At 40.0% G+C, this 22,219-nt stretch overlaps 2 protein-coding genes and 1 pseudogene across 2 annotated transcripts in view; 1 reads left to right on the forward strand and 2 right to left on the reverse strand.

Annotated features, from left to right (window-relative positions):
• The window catches only part of PCYT1A (phosphate cytidylyltransferase 1A, choline), a 51,336-nt gene extending 47,825 nt beyond the window's left edge, over positions 1-3,511 (reverse strand). The window contains exon 1 of the mRNA XM_045502457.1: positions 3,493-3,511. The gene's annotated coding sequence lies outside the window, so the exon portion shown is untranslated. The remainder of the gene's footprint in view (positions 1-3,492) is intronic.
• On the reverse strand, positions 1,560-21,819 carry DYNLT2B (dynein light chain Tctex-type 2B). The gene is made up of 5 exons (XM_045502462.1): positions 21,540-21,819; positions 18,544-18,677; positions 13,439-13,508; positions 3,493-3,556; positions 1,560-1,713 (listed from the first exon to the last, which is right to left on the reverse strand). Exons 1-5 carry the CDS (start codon positions 21,656-21,658, stop codon positions 1,666-1,668), a joined length of 435 nt encoding a protein of 144 aa, XP_045358418.1. The 5' UTR covers positions 21,659-21,819; the 3' UTR covers positions 1,560-1,665.
• Positions 9,503-10,350, forward strand: LOC123611020 (annotated as a pseudogene).
• Positions 21,820-22,219: the final 400 nt, after the last annotated feature.

Consider the following 22,219-nt stretch of genomic DNA (forward strand, 5'->3'; position numbering starts at 1 on the left):
CATGTCCGGCAATCAAGTCCTGTAGTAACCTGTAGCTGGTCCCAAAGCTGGTTTTCCTCCTGTTATTTCTGACCCAGGTTGGCTCACGGAAAAATGATCAGTAGGAATCAACCGAGGGCTTGTTGAGCAGGAGCGGATTCAAGGGAGGCCAACTGGTAGGAAATCACATGTAGGAGGGTATCTGGTGAAGAAAAACGTTTTCCTTTGCTAGAATGAACCTTTGGAGGGGTCCCTTTTGATTCCACAGATGTAAGGCAAGCATATACCCAATGTCATGAGAGAAGAATGTAAAAGAACTTTTTGATGTATTTATTATTTTTTGTCTACATGCTTGACTTGAAAGTGGCTGAGAAGTGGGTAGATACTTAAGCCTCTGCTGAGGAGCCTCCAGGGAGAAAGAGGATTTACTGTAACCCTTTCCCTTTTGAATTTCAATTAGTTATTTGAACATGGCCTACAGACTAAGGTGCTCCAAATAAGGACTGACTGCTAGCTGGAAACGACATCAGGAACTACAAGGAAGGGGGCGCCCGGGTGGTTTAGTCTGTTGAGCTTCCAACCATCAGGTCTTGATCCCCCAGCTCCTGAGTTCAGTCTGGGATGGGGCTGTAAGCTGTCAGCATGGAGCCGCTTTGGATTCTCTGTCTCCCTCTCTCTCTGCCCCTCCCGCACTCACACTCTCTCTCAAAAATAAATAAACATTAAAAAAAAAAAAAAAAAAGTAGGGGCGCCTGGGTGGCTCAGTTGGTTAAGCGTCCAACTTCAGCTCAGGTCATGATCTCACAGTTTGTGGGTCTGTACTGACAGCTCAGAGCCTGGAGCCTGCTTCAGATTCTGTGTCTCCCTCTCTCTCCCTCTACCCCTCTCCCACTCACACTCTGTCTCTCAAAAATAAATAAACTTAAAAAAAATTTTTTTTAAAGTAATTACAAGCGGAACATCACCACAAAGACAGTGGGAGTGTGGGTAGTAACAATAATCTCAGAGTCTTAAAGAAGGGCTAATTTCATACACAACTTGGACAATGTCGCTGACACTGTGGGCAAACCCTGGAAAAAAAATGTGTGTTTAACCTAATAAGCTGTGTAAGGTGTAGAGTCGCAATAGCTAAGCAAAAATACTGGATGAGAGATAAAGACGATAATTCAAAATGTATGAAAAAAACTTGATGCACAAATAAATTCATTTCAATGTTATTTATAATAGTAAAAAATTATAATCAGTCCCTTACAAAGGAAATGGCAAAAATAACCAATATATAACCTAACAGACTAAGTGCAGCTATTAAATTATGCTTATCAAAATCACAACAATGCAAATAAAATGACATGAACCCTGCACATGACACTAGAAGTGAAAAATCAGGGTGCAAAATTGAATATATGATTTTTTTTAATCCTGCAAATATAAAAAACACTGGTAGAAAATATACCCAAATATTTACAATTTGATACAATGTTTGAACAACTGAAATATGGATTCTCCCCACTTTGCAAATACAGTGAGAACATATTACAACAAAAATCAAAACATGAAAATATAAGGCCTAAAACTCAGACTCAGTTGCCAAACTGCCAAATTATCTTTATTTTGTTGAGATATTTAACAGTATAAAAAAGTTCATATTTCTTCATGGTCATTATCTTTATCCAACTTTTCAAAGATTCAATAGTAGAAACAGCCGAATGCCGCTACAACACAGAATAAACTGTCCTAAAAAGCAAGCAAAACAGAAAACACACAAATCCAGAACATTAGTACTAATTAAGGGCTAAGGTAGCATAGGCAACTGAAATTAACATCATCTCAGATCTTTGCCAATTTTCAATCATGAAGGTTTTTTCTTCAATAAAGGGTTTCCAGATTAGAGCCATAAACTTGCTTGCCTCAGGGTAACTACAAAATTGCTTGCTCAAAGGGTAGGATGGGTAAAGAATTAGATTTTTTGAAGGTAGAAGTAAAATGCAAACAAATAAACTTTATGTAATTAGTATTTATAAGTATTCCCATTTTCCCTGATTTATCACAGAAATAACAATGTATGAAATACCTTGAGTTTCTTGGAGTAAATGCATAACTATATTATAACATCACAGATAAAAATAACAGCACCTTGTCATAAATTCTGGATAAGGGCAAATGGTTTCTGGGTGTCTATTCTTAACTGATAAAATTCATTTATCCATCTTTAACTTGGAATCACAAAATGTTTTCCAAATCCCAGTTAAACTTGTTAAAACAGCTTTTAGGTAATGATTACAGGAGATCCACCTGCCTCAGCAACTCCCGACCAACAAATCTCTCCTCCAGCCTGGTACTACTGGCAGAAAAACAATCTAAACTCAAGTATCTGATTACTAACCAAAGCAAAATTCTTTGGTTAGCTCAGTTCTCTGCCTCCTTGGGTAGAATAACAATGAACTGTGTTCTACAACAGTGCTATCTGTGGTGAGAAATTTGTTTTTGCTTTAGTTTTTCGGGCCCTTATGGACTGATGCTTTTGTAAAATACAATAAAAATTAATAAGCACGAAAATGAAATGAAAAAAGAAACATACAAAATACAGCCTAAACATTTTATTATTAGATTTAATCAGTATAAATTGCTTTGTCAAATTTCTGTAAGACTTTCTAAACTCTTACACTCTATTTATGTACTTGTTTCATGAAGGACCTGGAAACAGGACAAGGACTATCACTGGTCTGCGGATCGCACTTTGGCCACTGTTCTACAGCGCCGCCCAGAGTTCTCCTGAGACCCAGTCCAGTTATCCACAGCAATTATAGGCGCAATAACATGTACTTTTCTCTCTCCTGTCTCATGTCCTCATCCTCTATCAGTGCTTCCTGGGATCTCCCCCCAAATAAACAAAATAAGCTCTGAAAATGAGACCTAAATATACACTTGACTCAACAAACTGGACTAAAGATATAGCAGACTAAGTCAGCACCCTAAACCAGGCTCCGAAAAATTATTTTTATTTATTTTTAAAAATGATTCGTAGACATCTATCCCACCAACTTTGCACTCTAAAAGCAGATCCTGGTCATCTTTATTAAGTAATAACTGAAAACTAAAGTTTTAAATTAATTATTTGTTAATGTGAGCATTGTCTGACCTCCCACTGGTTTATAAGCTCTCTACAAGCAGAAACCATGCCTGTCTTATTCATCATTTTATCCCTAGCACCTCTTCTTTGTAGTTAGCCAAGTGCTATATGTCTGTTAGCACTGAATAAACAATCTGATATTCTCAAAATCACACTTGTGAAGAGTTATGTCATCAGCACAGCTACAAATCTCCTGGCCTATTAGCAGCACATTAGGTTTCTCCTGCTTTAGTAACATAGTAAAGGAACAGTAAAATCATCTCATCCAGGAGTTTAAGACAAACATCTAAAACTGAAGTGTCCTCATATCTTAATAATATTAATTGGATTTGGAATACCCACATGTCCTTGGAAAGGACAAAAAGGCTTCCAAATGGACTTACATTCATGAAAACATCATGAATATAGTTGTCAGTGTCAGCATCCCAGAAACAGCGAGCAGCCATGCTGAAAAGTCAGAGAATGAAGAATTATAAACAATATAACAAGGATCTGACTTGCATATATTTGCCATGAGCAAAAGTTTTCCTTGATACATTCTTGTAGATCAGTGTTTCCAAACCCTTTCACAGGTTGGCACGCAGAAAATCCTATTTGTATACAGAACATACTGGATAAACCAAGAGGGACAGGAATCATAGATGTCACTGGAGGTGACAGCCCATGGGCTCTCACAGCCTCAGACTCTGGCTGCCTGAAAGCTTAAGGGGTCAATACTTTTAAGTCCTTGGTGTTCTGGGTGGGAAGCTCTGTTATAGATTACTTCAGCCAAGATATTTTTGTGGAACTTTAAGAGGAAATTAATACCTAAGAATTATGACTGAAATGAGCTCAATCCTACAAAATAATATTAAAAAGTAGGTCTAGAAAGGACCCAATAGATTATTTAATCCAACCTGATCATTTTGTAGAGTTCCAGAAAACGACAAACTCTGAACTAGAACTCAATCTTCTAACTACTTCTACACCCAGTATTGTCTCTACAGAATTGCTATGCTACCTCTGAATTCTCAAATTGGCCATTCTCCTCTACCCAAATCTTGAGTAAGAAAGAATGTTAGGCAAAATAAAAGCCAATTAAAAAAATGGAAACAGGGGTGCCTGGGTAGCTCAGTAGTTAAGCGTCGAACTCTTGATTTCGGCTCAGGTCATGATCTCACAGTTCATGAAATCAAGCCCCACGTCAGGCTCTGCACTGAGCATGGAGTCCGATTGGGATTCTCTCTCCCTCTGCTCCTCTCCCGCGTTCATGCACTCTCTCTCTCTCTCTCTCAAAATAAACATTTTTTTTAAAAATGGAAACAACTATGGGCTGCCTGGCTGACTCAGTCAGTAGAGCATATGACTATTGCTGTTGGGGTTGGGGGTTCGAGCCCCATGTTACATGTAGAGATTAGTTAAAAAATAAATAAAATTTTGAAAAATAAATAAATAATGCAAACAACTTAAATGCACAGTAGTAAGTGGTCGATGAAATTATGGTATTTCATGGTAATGAAATTCTATGCTACCAGTTGCCATTAAAGAGACATTTTACAAAGATCTTTTACAAAGATGTTTACAAACTTTACAAAAATTAAAATACATTCACAATGTAAAGTGAAAAAACTAATTATAAATGTTTTACATTTTTATTAACTGTATATATATGAGTCATCATTACCATTTATTGAGCACTTACTTTGTGCCTGCCACTAGTCCAAGTGCTTTACATGTATTAACTCATTTAATCCTGTGAAGTAGGTATTGTTATTACACTAATTTAGTAAATATGGAAACTGAATATTAGAGAAATTAAGTAAACTTGCCCAAGGTCAAACAAATAGTAAATGACAAAGTCTGGCTTTGAACCTAGGCAGTTCAGCTTCAAGTTATAGAGAAAGACAACACATGTACCATATTAATATTGGTTCATTTTTGAAAGTGCTTTTTTAAAGTTTTGCATAGAAGAGTCTCCCATCCTAGTATTCCACACATTCTTTTTTTTAAATGTTTATTTATTTATTTTGAGAGAGAATGAGCACCTGCACAAGCAGCGGGTGGGGCAGAGAGAGAAGACAGAGAATCCCAAGCAGGCTCCACGCTGTCAGTGTGGAGCCCAATGCAGGGCTCAGTTCCACCAACCTTGAGATCATGGCCTGAGCCGAAATCAAGAGTCAGACACCTAACTGAATGAGCCACCCAAGTGCCCCTCACACATTCTTAAGTGAAAAAAAGTTTCATCTCTTTCCAAACTGCAACAGTAACAATGTGAAATAAAATTAACCTACTTAATTCATCACCAACAAGTATCTATTTAGCAGCTACCATATGCCCAAAAAGAGAAAAATCTGTGTCAATCCTCAAATAACTCCCAATTTAATTAGGTGAAAAAAATTAACACACAGAAAAAGAATAAGATAATGTATGGTTGATGCTAATTTATCGGTTATTAGGATTCGAAAGTATTGTAAAGTCTGTTTAGTCCAAGCCTAATTTTCACATTTGTACTAAATTTGTAGAAGTGCCACAGACATTTAGAGAATTTAGATAGGAGAAAAAGTCAAAAAAGAGTTAATGAAGTATGTGGTACTTAAGCTAAGTAGCCCCAAAGAAGGCAGGAATATAAACATTTACTTAACATTTATTGAGGGTCTATTACATATGAAGCAAAGTGCTAGGTACAAATGATAAAAAGATGCAAAAAAACACAATCCTTGCTTTCAAAATTTGGTCTGTATATCATTTGCCAATAAAAGGAACTAGGGACTTCTCAGAGAAATGGCCAATGCTAGGGCCTGGGCTAGAAATGTATAAGACAAACCTGGGACTTCAGGGTCACACCCAAACCCTGGGTTATACATACATACATACATACATACATACATACATACATACATACATACATACATACAAAGCTATATTTAAGTGTAAGTATTTGTGTCAATAGGACTGAGAAGAAGTATGATGGAACAGTTTGTAGAGGCCTATGTTCCCCCCAAGATCAGTTAGTGAGGCTGGATTAAGTGGATCAGAATGCAGCTGAAGCAAGTTAAGACCAGGGAAGCCAAAATTCCAGAGAGAGGTGAACTGCTAGGAGGTAAGCGGATATCCTGCATCAGAATTCTCCCTGGGGCATTTGCCAAGTCCAGGCACAGGACTAAAAGCTAAGAAATCAGGCTTTTCCCAGCTAGAGAACCAATTACTGAGGGAAAAAGAAACCAGCAGGACTGTTGGCAGCTAAGAAGATAAAACTGGAGACTTGAGGAACCAAGATTACTGTGAAAAAGGAGAGAGTAAAACTGAGCCTGTCACATGGTAGGTTTTCCCCTCAAGACAGGTGCTGAATTTTGAAACTGAAAGCCATGTGTGGTAGGCAAAATAACGCCCTCTCACCAAATGTATCTATGTCCTAATGCCCCAAACCTGTGAATAGCTACACTATGCGAGGAAAAAACTCTTATAGATATATTATTAAGGATCCTGAGATGGGGAGATTATCCTGGATTATACAGGTGGGTTCAACGTAATCACACGAGTCCTTAGAAAGGAGGAGGTGGGAGGGTCAGAGTCAGAGAAATATTTGAAGATGCTATGCTGCTGGCTTTGAAGATGGAGGAAGCGTTTACAAGCTAAAGAATGCAGGCAATCTCTAGAAGAGGGAACAGGCAAAAGAAGGGATTCTCCCCTAGAGCTTCCAGAAGGAATGCAGTCTTTCCAATACCTGAATTTTCACTGAATGAAACCCGTTTTGGATTTATGATCCCCAGAACTATAAAATAATATTTTTAAGCCACTGGGTTTGTGGTAATTTTTTTTCAGTTTGTTTGTTTGTTTGTTTGTTTGTTTATTTATTTATTTATTTATTTATTTTAGTAATCTCTACACCCAACATGGGGCTCGAACTCACAACCCCGAGATCAAGAGTCGCACACTCTTCCAACTCAGTCAACCAGGCACCTGTGATAATATTTTACAGCAGCAATAGGAAGCTAGTACACTAAGGCAAAAACTTTTGAAGTAAAGAATAGTTTTATGCTGAGGAGACAAGTAAAGAAGTCAGTACCTGATGGGGGTGGGGTCCCATCTGGACGGCTTCTTCAAGAAAGAAGGGTGAACTAAAGGCAGAGGGAGCCTCATCAAAAATGCAACCCAACCTCAACTCTGGTTAGTACCTGGCTGGATTAAGGTAAGCAGTCCATAGTCTATCTTAATGAAAAAGGAAAAGAGTAAACCCTCTCTGGAAGAAAATAATATTATCTGGAGGTTCTATAATTTTTTGACACAACGTCCAGGATTAAACTAGGCATGCTAACACAGCCACATGAAGGATTACCAAGAAAAAAAAAAAATTAACGGAAACAGAATCACACATGATCCAGATACTGGAGTAAGCAGACAGTGACTTTAAAATAACTGCTATGACCAAAATGTAAAAAGGGAGGAGAGAGGAAGGATGAAGAACTGGATAAAAAAAAATAATTTCATTGGCCTCACTGACCACCACCAGAGAGGTGCTGGAATGCATGGTGCTACTGGCTGGCAGTCAGAGCTGTGACCAGGGCATTTGTGAAATGCACTGAACTGCAAAGAGGAACATGAGTACACTCTAGATGAATCAAATTGCAGCTGCCTCCCAGGAATGCAGCTTAAAGTACCAGCATTCATTGTCAATTTAATTCAGTGTCAGGTGTAGTTCACCAGGAAAGCACTTGCAGAAATAGTTACCTATGAACAAAAGACTTTTTTTTAATGTTTATTTATTTAGTTTTGAAGGTGGGGGGAGGCAGAGAGAAAGGGAGACACTGACTCTTAAGCAGGCTCCACACCCAGCACGGAGCCCAATGCGGAGCTTGATCTCATGACCGGGAGATCATGACCTGAGCCAAAAGCAAGAGTTGGACAGTTGAGGCGCTCAGTTAAGCATCTGACCCTTGATTTTGACTCAGGTCAGGATCTCACAGTTCATGGGGTCAAGCCCCATGTCAAGCCCTGTGTCAGGCTCTGCGCTGACAGTGTGGTGACAGGAAGTATTTGCTGCTGCCTTGAGTGACGGGAAGGAGCCTGAAGGCATATTTTCCAGAGTGGTGCAGTATCACGGAGGGGGGTTCCAACACTGCCTGCCCTTCGCAGCTGAGTGTCTTAGGAAAAGGTTTCTTCCCTGCTGATGATCACAATAACTAAAATAGGGGCTAAAAATTATTTGCCAACAGTGTGTAAGTTTGATCAGCAATTATATTAATTTACATTTTAGTAATAGGAGTGAGAGCAAGGCCCCTCTGCCCTTGCGACAGATTCAGAAATCTCTTTCACAGAATGTGCAAATAATGCTCGTGTAGTATTAAAAAATAATAATAATTTCACTAGAGAATTGGAATCTATAAAAAAGAATTAAAATGGATATTCTAGACCTAAATAATATAATAACTGATATTAAGAATTCAGTCAGGGGCAAGGCACCTGGATGGCTCAGTTGGTTAAGCGTCCAACCTCAGCTCAGGTCATGATCTTGCTGTTCGTGAGTTCGAGCCCTGCTTTGGGCTCTGTGCTGATAGCTCAGAGCCTGGAACTTGCTTCAGATTCTGTGTGTGTCTCTCTCTCTGCCCCTCCCCCACTCATGCCCTGTCTCTCTCTGTCTCAAAAATAAACATTAAAGAAAAAAAAAGAATTCAGTCGGGGCACTTGGGTGGCTCAGTCAGTTAACTGTTCAAGGTCAGCTCAAGTCATGACATCACGGTTCGTGGGTTCAAGCCCCACATCAGGCTCTGTGCTGACAGCTCAGAGCCTGGAGCCTACTTCAGATTCTGTGTCTCCCTCTCTCTCTCTGCCCCTCCCCTGCTTACACTCTGTCTCTCTATCAAAAATAATTAAACACTGAGAAAAAAAAAAAAAAAAAGGAATTCAGTCAGTGAGTTGAATATCAGATTAGATACAACAGAAAAGAGAACACATTAACTGAAAGACAGGTCAACAGAAAAATATCCAAAAGCAGGGCACCTGGGTGCCTCAGTCAAACATCTGACTCTTGATTTCAGTTCAGGTCATGATCTTACAGTTGTGAGATCTAGCCCCTCATCTGACAGTGGAGAGCCTGCTTGGGATTCTCTCTCTCTGCCCTTCCCCCACTTACTCATGCATGCACCTACGCAAACACGTTTTCTCTCTCTCTCTCCCTCCCAAAAAAGAAAAAAGAAAAAAATATCCAAAAGTAAGTACAGAGAGAAAACACAAAAACTCAGAGAAGAGCATAAAAGACATGCGAAATACAGTAAAAAGAGCCTCTCCCTCTATATACAGGTAATTGGAGTCCAAAAGGGACAAGAAAGCAAACAGAGCAGAAGCAATACTTAAAAAGTTAATGGCCACACTTAGCACCCAGATGTTAGTTTCTAATGCTATTCTCCATAAAATGAACCAGAGCTCCTTGGAGAAATGGCTAACTCTAGGACTGGTGCAGGGAATGAATAAGATGAAGCAGCTTACAGTGCCAGTAAGTAAAGAAGTGCTCAAGAAACCCCATAATAATAGTGGGGTATATCAAAGGGACACAGGAGTCAACTGAAAGAGCTGCCAATGGCCCAGGCTAGAACACTGAGTAATAAATAAGGTACAATTAGTAAATGCCAGAAAGGAAGTAACTCTCCAGGAAAAAACAAACCAACTTCTTTAACAATTAAATGGCAAGGTAAAAAAAAAATGAGAAAATGAGATAAAAGAGGGAGTAACCTCCTAGTAATTCGCCAAAATGACCAACACAAAGGGAAAGAGGAGGGGTACTCGCTATATGTTCTCTAGGCCTTTTAGAAAACATGGAGTTGTTCCTTTGGCAACATACATGCCAATCTACAAGAAAGGTGATATTGTGGACATCAAGGGAATGGGAACGTTTCAAAAAGGAATGCGGCACAAATGTTACCATGGCAAAACTGGAAGAGTCTACAATGTTACCCACCATGCTATTGGCATTGTTGTAAACAAACAAGGGCAAGATTCTTGCTAAGAGAATTCATGTACATATTGAGCACATTAAGCGCTCAAAGAGTCAAGACAGCTTCCTGAAAACCGTGTGAAGGAAAATGATCAGGAAAAGAAAGAAGCCAAGGAGAAAAGCACTTGGGTTCAACTGAAGCGCCAGCTGGCCCCACCCAGAGATGCACATTTTGTGAGAACCAATGGATCGGAGCCTAAGCTCCTGGAGCCCATTCCCTATGAATTCATGGCATGATAAATATATTAAAAAAAAAAGACCTCAAGACTAAAAATGTTACTCTTAATTGAGTAGAAGTGTGGTGTCCTCTCCCCCAAAGAAATATTCAAAGCAAACTTTGTGTCCGAATTCACTGGATGATGTCTTTATTCTAATTTGGTGGGTTTTGGGGCGCCTGAGTGGCTCAGTTGGTTAAGCTTCTGACTTTGGCTTAGGTCATGATCTTGCAGTCCATGAGTTCGAAACCTGAGTCAGGCTTTGTGCTGACAGCTCAGAGCCCGGAACCTGCTTTGGATTCTGTGTCTCCCCCCCCCCCCACCCCCGCCCTCCCCTGCTCATGCTCACTCTCTCTCTCTCTCTCTCAAAAATAAACATTAAAAAAAAAGAGAGATGTATCAACTAAATGCAATGTGTGAACTTTATCTGAATCCTGATCTGAACAAATTGTAAAAAAAAAAATACACATAAATACATACTTAAATACATATTCATATATGTATACAGTGAGCCTTGAACAACCTGGGCTGAAATGCACAGGTCCACTTATGTGCAGATGTTTTTTCAATAAATACAGTACAGTACAGTACTGCAAATGTATTTTCTCTCTCTTATAATTTTGTTAGTAACATTTTATTTTCTCTAGCTTACTTTATTATAAGAATATAGTATATAATACCTATATAAAACATGTGTTAATTGACTGTTTACGTTATCATTAAGGCTTCCAATCAATAGTAGGCTATTAGTAGTTAAGTATTGGGGGAGTCAAAGTTATATGCATATACAAAAAGTTATTTTTGACTGTGCAGGGGTTGGCACCACTAACCCCCACATGGTGTACAAGAGTCAACTATATATGAGACAACTGGGGATATTTGAACACTAACTGAATATTTTATAATATTCAGGACTGGCAATATTTTAGATGTGATATTTTATTATGTTAAAAAGGGTCTTTAGGGCATCTGGGTGGCTCAGTGGGTTAAGCATTCTACTCTTGATTTTGGCTCAAGTCATGATCTCACGCTTCGTGGGTTCGAGCCCCGCACTGGGCTCTGTGCTGACAGTGCAGAGACTGCTTGAGATTCTCTCTCTCCCCCTCTCTCTGCCCTCCCGCTCTCTCTCTCTCTCTTAAAATAAATAAACATTTTTAAAAAATAAATAAAATAAAAAGGGTCTTTAAATTTTAGAGATATCGTATATTGTTGTATTTACAAATGAAAGGTATGATGACTGGAATTTGCTTCAAAATAATCTGATGGGACAGGGAGAGTAGGCAGAGGGATAAATAAAACAGTATCTGTATGGGCTTATAAACTTTGTAGCTAAATGACAGAAAAATGGGAGTTCCTTAGTCCCTGTACTTCTGCGTATGTTTGAAATTTTAGATGATAAAGGTTTTAAAAAAGGGGGGGGGGAGGCCTTGAATGCTACGCTTTAGAATTTGGCCTTATCATGTTTAACAAAGTCAATCACAACCAGTTCAAGGAGTTTATATCTGACAGGGTTTAAAATAAACTCTAAAGAGTTCATGGAAAGAAAATGAGGTGTACTTCTGAAAGACTGCTCTAGCTGCAAAATGAAACGCAGAGGAGAGAGATCAGAGTCTGGAAATGCTGATAAGGGGTTGCCAAGTAACCCTGGCATCCAGATTACAGTGCATACAGTAGGAGAGACTAACGGCTAAACAAGACAAAAGAGGACTCCGAGGTTTTAAGCCAGAGTCAACAGAACCTTGGTAATACTGTGAAAGAGAAATTAAAATGTCAGGTTGACTAAAGGAGAAGAAGGGAGAAGAAATTTACAACTGTACAACAAGTTGAAACTGGCGAGATAAACTAGTAAAGTATTTCTTTATGTCTTGGAGATGAGAAATTCTCCTGAAGCCTTTTGACCAAATGGTAGAGGGCACCACAGTGAAGAGTACTGCACCACGAGTCAGAAAGCTAGGCTCTGTTAGTTAATCTGACACCAGCCAGATAAATAATTTTGGGCAAAATATAGTGATCCTCATAAGTGTCATCTATAAATTAAGGAGAGTGGACAGTAGAAAATATCCATAGTCCCTTCCAAATCCAACATTCCATAGTAAAAACTCTCACTCATAATATATACAAGGGTTTTTTTTTTTAATTCCTTTAACAAATATTTTAATTTTTTTTTTATAAAATACTATACTAAGCACTGTTTGCAAAGGGAAATGTGAGATTAACACTTGGGCACAGGAAAAGAGAGGAAATACAGATTTTGAACTCACTAATACATGAACGACAGTTTGAGGTCATGACAATGAATGAGTTCATTGAAAAAGCATTGAGAAGAGCCCAAGAACAAGAAGTGAGCCTTGAAGAAAGCTCACAGCTGGCGATGTAGGGGAGAAAGGAACCAGGGAAGGAAAGACAATAATCAGTTAGAAAAATAGAAGAGAAACAAGTTAGCTAAGTGACATCAGGGCCAAAAAAAAAAAAAAGAAAAGAAAAAGAGTGAATTTTAAGAAATAAAAGCTCAGGGGTGCCTGGGTGGCTCAGTAGGTTGAGCATCCAACTTCGGCTCAGGTCATGATCTCACGGTCTGTGAGTTCGAGCCCCGCATTGGGCTCTGTGCTGACAGCTCAGAGCCTGGAGCCTGCTTTGGATTCTGTGTCTCCCTCTCTCTTTGCCCCTCCCCTGCTCATGCCCTCTCTCTCTCTCTCTCTCTTTCTTTCAAAAATAAATAAACATTAAAAAAAAAGGAAAGAAAGAAATAGAAGCCCAGGCCAAGAATAAGAGGTAAGAAAGGGTTACCAGATATGCTAATAAAGAGGTCTCAGACAATGTTAAAGAAATTAATTTAGGAGAATGATAGGAAAAAAAACAGGCAAAAAGCAATTTAGGAAGAAACATATATACATGTTTCCATCCTCTCTTTAGGAGCATATAAACATAAACCCTATAGATACGACACAAAGTGTTACCTCACGGAGCTCACCCAGACTTGTCAACCTCACTGTTCAATACCCAGATCTTTTTGGTTCACAGCTGCATTTTGTAATGCTGCCTTTTCCTCTCACTCTCACAAAGACACAATCTTTCTGAATTGTTAGGAGGATGAATACCTAATAAATATTTAAGAATAAAAACAAGAAGGAAAAACCAACTACTCACAATACTCCTTCACCTCTTTGTTCTCCAATCACTACTTGCACCACCATTTTATATCGGTCAAATCCCATTTCTAGAAAGAAAAATAAGAAGGTTATCTATAAGTAAAAGTGATAAAGTAAAAGTGATAAAGGCATAAGTAAAAGTGATAAAAGTGATAAATATGATGGTGTATTTGCCTAGAAATGGATATAGGCATTCAGTCTAGAAGCACTGACTGAGTGGGTTGATAAGTTGGGAGTCAGAGAGACTAGAGGGCAAATTTTATTGGTGAGTAAGTCAGCTCACCAAGTGTGTAACCTTAGACAAGTTATCTACCTTCTTGGCTTAAGTCTTCCTCATCTGTTAAATGAAAAATATTATTACCTACCCTGGGGGTACACTGTGAGGTGAGATGAGATAAGATATAGTACACTGACCTTAAAAACAAAACTGTCAGTTATCTTACCAGCAAAAAAATGAGTTTATTCGTGAAGGGCACAGAATTACAATTCAGGACATGAAAGCTACAGCAAAACCATTTGCAAGTCCAGAAAACAAAAAAGTCAGTTCTTTTGTAGAGGAAAGGAGGACATTGGGAGAGCTGTTATAAACAAAAAGTTCATTGGAGTAAATTGGGAGTTGAAAGTGTAGTGGCTTTTCATTGCCTGAATTTTGATGGTCTCTCATTGGCTGGTCTGTTGCTAGGCAAGCAGAAAATCTTTCTTTCTCCTGCTAAGGTAGTAAAGTATAGGCTGATAAGGAACGGTATGGTATTAGAGCTCCCCCTTCTGGCCTCCCAACTCCAACATTTTAGTGAGGTTTTGCTTTAGTAATTTTCACAATATGTAAAGCATCTACAACAGTATTGATACATACTAGTTTCTCAATAGCTTCCTTTGTTTCTCTCCTACTCTAAGACAGGTGCTGGTAGGTCCTCAAAACACTAAATTAAATAAGACACTCTTCTTGCCTTAAAGAACTCACAGTAGCTGGGAAGGCAAACATGAAGAATAAAATAAAAATGCAATGTATTAATAATTCCAGGAATGGCATGTCTTTTAGGAACACAGGGCTGGCAGCTCCTTCCTTTGTTTGGACAGTGGGGAAGGGATGACCAGAAAAGGCTTCTTGGAGGATGAGATACACAAGCTGAGTGTTGAAAGATGAGTGGGAATTTACTAGGCAGACAATGTCTCTCCATTTTATGGAGAGGGAATATCATGTGCAAAGGCATAAGCTATGGGATATTTATTTTATTTTAATGTTTATTTCTTTTTGAGAGAGAGAGAGACAAAGTGTGAGTGGTGGAGAGGCAGAGAGAGAGGGAGACACAGAATCCAAAGCAGACTCCAGGCTCTGAGCTGTCAGCACAGAGCCCGACTCAGTGCTTGAACTCACAAACTGAGAGATCATGACCTGAGCCAAAGTTGGATGCTTAACCGACTGAGCCACGCAGGCACCCCTAGAGTATGGGATATTTAGAAAACTGTAAGCTGTTCAGTAAGGGAGAAAAGAAAATAACAGTATAAGATTCTGAAGTATAATGGTGTGGCCTAGCACAACTCTGCTGCTTCCCCAAAAACTATACTGCTAAAGCAGCAAAATCCTGAAAATTCTCCCTAACACCAATGGAAAGAAGAAAACTGAATGGGCATCTTTATCTCCCTGCTCTTTTCTAACCAAAGACTAGTGGAAACAGTTGGGGGAAAAAAAAGGAAAGGAAATGGGCAAAGTTGCAACAGAGCCAACTCTGATGAAAGTCTCCAGGATTATATAGTAAATTAGGCAAACAATCTGAAGACCACAGGTTTCCTCCCATGTGAAACATGAACCCTAATTCAAGCTACTTAACAAACTCTAGGAGACAGAGCCCAAACACTTCAGACAGTTCCATGGAACTTCCTCTTCTCTCTACTCATTTCTCTTCCTCCTTTTCTGATACCCATGCAGCTAGAATATTATATATACAGCCCTTAAATCATAGTTCTGAGGGAAAAATAAAATAATCTCAGATATAGTGGGAGAGTACAAAAAAAAGTCACCTATATTATGTCGAAGCAATTATGAAAAGAGCAAATGAAAAGATCTGAAAACCACACCACATCAGAGTAAAATGGAAAGAAGCCAACTGGCAATATGCAATGATGCAGCAGCAAAAACAAACAAAAGAATAACAAGAAAGAAACACACTGTTTAAAAGACAAAAAAGGGGGCACCCGGGTGGCTCACTCAGTTGGTTAGATGTCCAACTTCAGCTCAAGTCATGACCTCTCAGTCTGTGGGTTCAAGCCCTGCGTCGGGCTCTCTGCTGACAGCACAGAGCCTGGAGCCTGCTCCCAATTCTGTGTCTCTCTCTGCCCCTCCCCTGCTCGTGTTCTTCACAAATGATTCACAGTATAGAACAAAATTAGCTCATAAATTCAACAAAATAAGAACTTAATCATATTATAAACAGCAGAAAAATGGAAAGGAAGATCACAGCCTGAAGAAACAAACTGAATCCTCACACAGTATCAGTGCAGGCCTAATAAATTAAAAGTGGCAAAGGATTGGGGCGCCTGGGTGGCACAGTCGGTTAAGCGTCCGACTTCAGCCAGGTCACGATCTCGCGGTCCGGGAGTTCGAGCCCCGTGTCGGGCTCTGGGCTGATGGCTCAGAGCCTGGAGCCTGTTTCCGATTCTGTGTCTCCCTCTCTCTCTGCCCCTCCCCCGTTCATGCTCTCTCTCTGTCGCAAAAATAAATAAACATTGAAAAAAAAAATTAAAAAAAAAAAAAGTGGCAAAGGATAGAACAGACACAAATGATATTTGAATAACTGGCTTAAGATAATCACAAGTAAATATCAAAGGAAAGGCAAGAAAGTATGGCACAGAAAAGCTAATAGAAATGGAAGATAAAGAAGATTCAACATATTAGTATTTGTTTTCCTAAAGAAGAGAATCTAATAAATGCAACAGGAAATGTTTTCAGAGATAGAAGAAAATTTTCCTGACATGGAAAAAATAAAATCTGCAGATTGAAAGCTATAAAATTTTCACTACCAAGCCATATTCTAAAAAAGCTATTGAGCATCAAGGTTAAGGATGGGATTCTTTAAGCAGAGGACATCAGGTGGCCTTAGATTTCTCTTCGGTAGTATCCAATGCCAGAAGATAATGAAAAACGAGTCTACAAGATTCTCAGAAAATAAGTTATTACCTCAAAATATTATATTCATCCAAAACTATTTTGGTTTAAAGGCAAAAGGCAGACATCCTCGGACATGAAAAAACCCAGAGAATGTAGCATTTCTGAGCCCTTCCCGAAAAAATTTACAACAAAATCTCATCAGGTAAGAATTGAACCAAAATAAAGAACTCAGCAATGGAAATGGCATGATAAAAGGACTAAATAGGGGCGCCTGGGTGGCGCAGTCGGTTAAGCGCCCGACTTCAGCCAGGTCACGATCTCGCGGTCCGTGAGTTCGAGCCCCGCGTCGGGCTCTGGGCTGATGGCTCAGAGCCTGGAGCCTGTTTCCGATTCTGTGTCTCCCTCTCTCTCTGCCCCTCCCCCATTCATGCTCTGTCTCTCTCTGTCCCAAAAATAAATAAATGTTGAAAAAAAAAAAGGACTAAATAGTGAGCAATCATTTCATTTAAATATAGAACAAATGCAAAAAGAGAGAGAGAGAGTGAAAATGAATACTATACCACTATGTGAAATAAGTCTAAGGTATCCTACTGTTGTTAAAGTATTTATTTATCAGTATATATACATAGAAAAGTGTGATATGTTCACCTGATATTAATGATTATCATTAAATATTGATATTTAACGTGGTGGTAGCATTTGGGATGATTTTCTAATTTTATGTATTTTTCTATACATTTAAATTTATTTATAATGGACATGTATCTTTTTTTATAATAATTTTAACAGTCAATTTTTATTAAACAGTGAAAATAAAGGGGCACCTGGCTGGCTCAGTTGGTACAGCATGCAACTCTTGATTTTGAGGTCATGAGTTCATGCTCCATGTTGGGAACAGAGATTACTTAAATGAATAAATAAATAACTTTTTTAAAAAGTGAAGGGGTGTCTGGGTGGTTCAGTCAGTTAAGAATCTGACTCTTGATTTTGGCTCAGGTCATGATCTTATGGTCGTGTGTTTAAGCCCTGAATCGAGCTCTGTGCTGTTAGCGCAGAGCCTGCTTGGGATTCTCTGTTTCCCTCTCTCTCTCTGCCCCTCTCCCACCCATGCACACATGCTCACTCTCCCTCACTCTCTCAAAAATAAATAAATAAAACTTTTTTAAAAAAGTGAAATAAAAATGCTAACATACAAACAGTAGTGATAGAAATCCACAGAATTTCTACTTTCTTCTTTGTACTTTTATATATTTTTTAATTTCTAAAAACTGAAAAAAAATTAAGAGAAAGAAGAAAATACACCAAAATACTAAATAGTAGCTACCTTTGGGTAATGGAATTTTTATAATTTTTTAAAAAATTCATATGCGTATTTTTCTAGACTGTCTAGGTTAGTACAATGAAATATAACTGTTACATAGACATTTCCTTCCCTCCACAAAATGTTATATTTTTAAAAAGGTAGACAGAAAGGACTTTTCAGATGGTATGACATTATTAACAAAAAAAGACAGAGACAGAGGCCAAGGGAACAGGGAGAAAAAGCACAAGGTGTGCTCTGTATACGTAGAGCTTAGCAGGAATGGAGAGTTGAGCAGGGCAACTAGTTAATGATTCAGCTGGAGAGATGGACTAAGGTCAGACAGTGAGGGTATGAATGCCTAAGAGGCCTGCCTAAGGAACTGATATGTTGGTGAGAAAAACAAGAATGATGGAAGAAAGGAGCCCTTGTAACTTCTGGTCTTTCCCATACCGGAATTTCTCAGACAGTGCTTGCCTACAATGTTTTATTTTACATCTTTACGCTCTCCCATTATCTGCAAAAACCCACATGCATAAAAGTTACCAAATAACTGAGAAGACTAGACACTGAAGAGAAATTTGTGTTTAAAAGAATGCACAGCGTATGACCCTTGTTTAAAGATGGGGAAGGAAACAAATAGGTAAAATTGAATGTTTGAAGGGAACATATCGTTTCCAATGACCATCACAATTACCTTTTAATTTATCTTTAACGGTTTCTGATAAACGTTTTGTGAGTTGAGGCATTTCTTCCGGAGAGTATTCAGCATTTGCCAGTTCCTCCTTAAGCACGGCATGGATACAGTCTTTAACCACAGAGGGTCTGAACCTAAATGAAACAGTTTGAACAACTAATTGGTAACTCCAAAACTCCAATTTACCTTCACAGTCCAACTGCCCCCAGCTCTTTGCCACTAAAACAATGTAATCTTCCATTTTCATATTTTTTATTAAAAAAGTGATATAAGCAAATTAAGAAAACAAGTCATATTCCTGATTTATACTTCCAGCCTGGACCTTTCCCCTGAACTTCAGACCACACATTCCAACACATATTCCATCTGGATGTCTAACAGACAACTCAAATTTAATATACCCAACATTAAGCGTTTCTTTTTATTTGTTTAATGTTTATTTCTGAGAGAGAGAGAGCATGAGCGGGGAAGGAGCAGAGAGAGAGAGAGAGAGAAGGGGAGACAGAATCGGAAGCAGGTTCCAGGCTCTGAGCTGTCAGCACAGAGCCCAATGTGGGGCTTGAACTCATAAACTGTGAAATCATGACCTGAGCGTAAGGAGGACACTCAACTGACTGAGCCACCCAGATGCCCCCGACATCAAGCTTCTGACCATCTCCCCTCCCCAGAATTGTATCAGTCAATGGTAACTCCATTCTTCCATTTGTTCAGGCCAAAAACCTTGATGTCAGTCTTGCCGTCTTTTTCTCTCACAAAACACATCCTGGTTCATAAGCAAATCTTGCTTAAATCATAAGCAAATCTGAAGCAGTTCTACATTCAGAATAATCTGAAATTCAATCACTCTCACCATCCACTGCCACCAGCTTGGTCCAAGCTACCTTTACCTCCTGCCTAGATTACAATGGCTCCTAACAAGTCTCTCTGTATCTGCGTTTGCTCCCAGATCCTGTTTTCAACATAGCAACTAGATCGGTCCTGTTAAAATATATGTCAGATCATGGCACTTCTCTATTCAAAGATACCCCAAATATTTCCCACCTCACTCAGAGTAAAAGCAGCATCCTAACTATGACTTGTACAGTCCCATATGTCTACCCTACCAAACTCTGACCTTGTTTTTTACTACCTTTCCCACTAGTTCTCTCCACTCTGGCCACACTGGCCTTCCCTATGTTCTTTGATCACACCAGGCATGCCAACCTCAGTGCTTCTGCACTTGCTGTGAACCTCTGCCTGAAGTGCAAGTCTCATTCTATATGCATAGCTACCTCCTCACTTCTTTCAAGTCTTTTTTTTTCAAAAGTCACCTTCTCTAAAACTTCAAATTGCCCTCCTATCACATCACTTCATAGCTCACTTCCCAGTACTGATTACTATCTCATACACTGTACAGTTCACTTCTGTGTTTGTTTGTTGTCCTTCTACCCAGCTAGAACGTAAACTCCATGAGAGCAGAAATTTCTATCTGCTTTGTTCACTGTTATATCCCCATTTCTCAGAACGGCACCCAGCACATAGAAAATAAATACTTTTTGGAGTAATGGATTACTGAATAAATGAAGACAGAAAAGAAAAATCTCCCCTAATTTCACCACCGTAACAATACCATTAATATTTTTATTGTATTTATCATAGATTACAGCAGTAGGTTCATTTTCTGGGCTATATATTCTATCAGTTGATTTATCTATTACGTCCAAGTGACCAGAATGTTTTAGGTTTTGAGCTTATAATGTGGTATAATATTTGGCAGTATTGGTGGCCCCTTATTAAACATTATTTTCTTTGCTCTCTTGCTGGTTATTCTCACAGATGAACTTTAGAATCACTGACAAACTTTCCAGGACTTGATCCGTTCAAAAAGGGGTCTCCCTGTTATTAATAAACATACCATATCTGGTTCTTTTCCTTAAGCCTTTTTCATTCTCAGTGAAATGTTAAAAGTTTTGTTGAAACAAGTCACAAATAATCTCATAGGATTATTCCCACACAATATATATTTGTTAATCTTGTTCTGCTTTTGTTCCGTTTTACAACAGAAATGCAGGCAAATGGCAATCGATGCATTTAGATACTTTTACCAAGATAACATACAGTTTTATATGTCCATTCGACCCACCATAAAAATGCTGCATGAAATTTTTTATCACATTATAACCAAAGTTCCTGGCTTTCAGTATTTGCCAAGCATTTGATCAGCAACCTGGTAGCAAGCAAGAGGGGCTTTTTTTTAAAACGTATATATATTTTCTCATCTTGTGAAAATGAAGCGAGTGATAAGAGTCTACAGCCCTAGCAGACTCTCCCCTGCACTAGACTGTGTACTTCAACGCTGGGAAACTATCGCGGTGGTGGGCCTAGAACATCCGGATACTACCTGGGTAAGGCTTTATATACATACAGGTCCCGTACCCTGCAAAGGAGTAAGCGTATTCTGGCACACGTTTGCACACAGTAAGCGTGTGGCTGAATGGCATTCTACGCCAAGGCTCTTCTTTACTGCTCTTCTCTCTATTCCATCCATCTCCTTTCCTCTGCTCACGTCCCAGGTCTCCTAGAGCCAATCATTCCCACTGCGCTAGCCTCAGGCGCTTCCCACGCCCTAACACTGCAACCGGAAACCGGGTCTTCAGCTGCGGGTAGCAGCTGAAAGCTCAAGAAAAATAGATTCCCGCCCTCCCGTCCCGCCCCCTCCCCGGCTGGCCCGTGCGGCTCCAGACCCAGCCCCTCCCTCCTCTGCCGACTCATCTCGGTACTCCAACCCAACACCTTCTAAGTCCCAGCTCCGCCTCGCCCTCTCCAGCCCCGCCTCTCCTCCAGCCCCGCCCCTCCCTCTCCAGCCCCGCCTCTCTGCCCCAGCCTGCCCCCCTCCAGCCCCGCCCACTTCGCCGCTCCCCGCGCCCTTTACCGACGCTGAGGCTTCCAGACGGGCTCTGCCTGCCTGACCTAGCAGTCTCGCAGGTCGCCCCCACCACAACCCGTCCGTTACCCGCCTTTGCTGGAAAACGGGCCGCAAAATATAGGTATTCTCGGACTCCCCTGCGTTCTTCTCGGTCTCAAGCAACCCATCGGCCGTGCCTATAGACAAGGACGCCGCGGTCATCGAGGTCATAGCTAGGGCTTCTTGGCCCAGTGTGTCGAGATGAAGGCCTGGCTGGTGGCGGCGCGGGGCTGCGAAACCGTCGCCAGGGCGACAGCGCCGCCCTTGGCCCTGACGTAAAGCGGCTGCGTGCTCCCAGCAGAGAGGCCCTCCCTTCTCTGCGGGTCTGGCGGCCCTCCCCAGCGCCTGCGCACCAGCTGCTGGGCGGAAACCGGCTGAGCTAAGGCGACCCTAACTTCGGCGCAGGGCTGTTGGAGCCTGTGGGGATCGCAAAGCGCTTCGAAGTTTGTCAGCGTTTATTAACCGCGCTACAATTTTAGGGAATTGACGCGGAACCTGAGGTTCATAGAGATCCAAGGATATAAGGCTATTGGGCGGCAGGGCTCTAAAAAAAGGGCATTCTCACTGTGGCCTGTGGGCAAGGCCAGCCTTCATTTCATTATGCAAGACTTGTGAACGGGTTTTATATTTTTAAATGATCGAAAAAAAAATCAAAAAAATGTTTCGTGACGCGTGAAAACTACACGTGAATTTAACATTTTAGTATCTGTAAAGTTCTGTTGTAACGTAGCT

This window comes from Leopardus geoffroyi, chromosome C2, assembly GCF_018350155.1.
Source record: "Leopardus geoffroyi isolate Oge1 chromosome C2, O.geoffroyi_Oge1_pat1.0, whole genome shotgun sequence".
Taxonomy (NCBI): Eukaryota; Metazoa; Chordata; class Mammalia; order Carnivora; family Felidae; genus Leopardus; species Leopardus geoffroyi.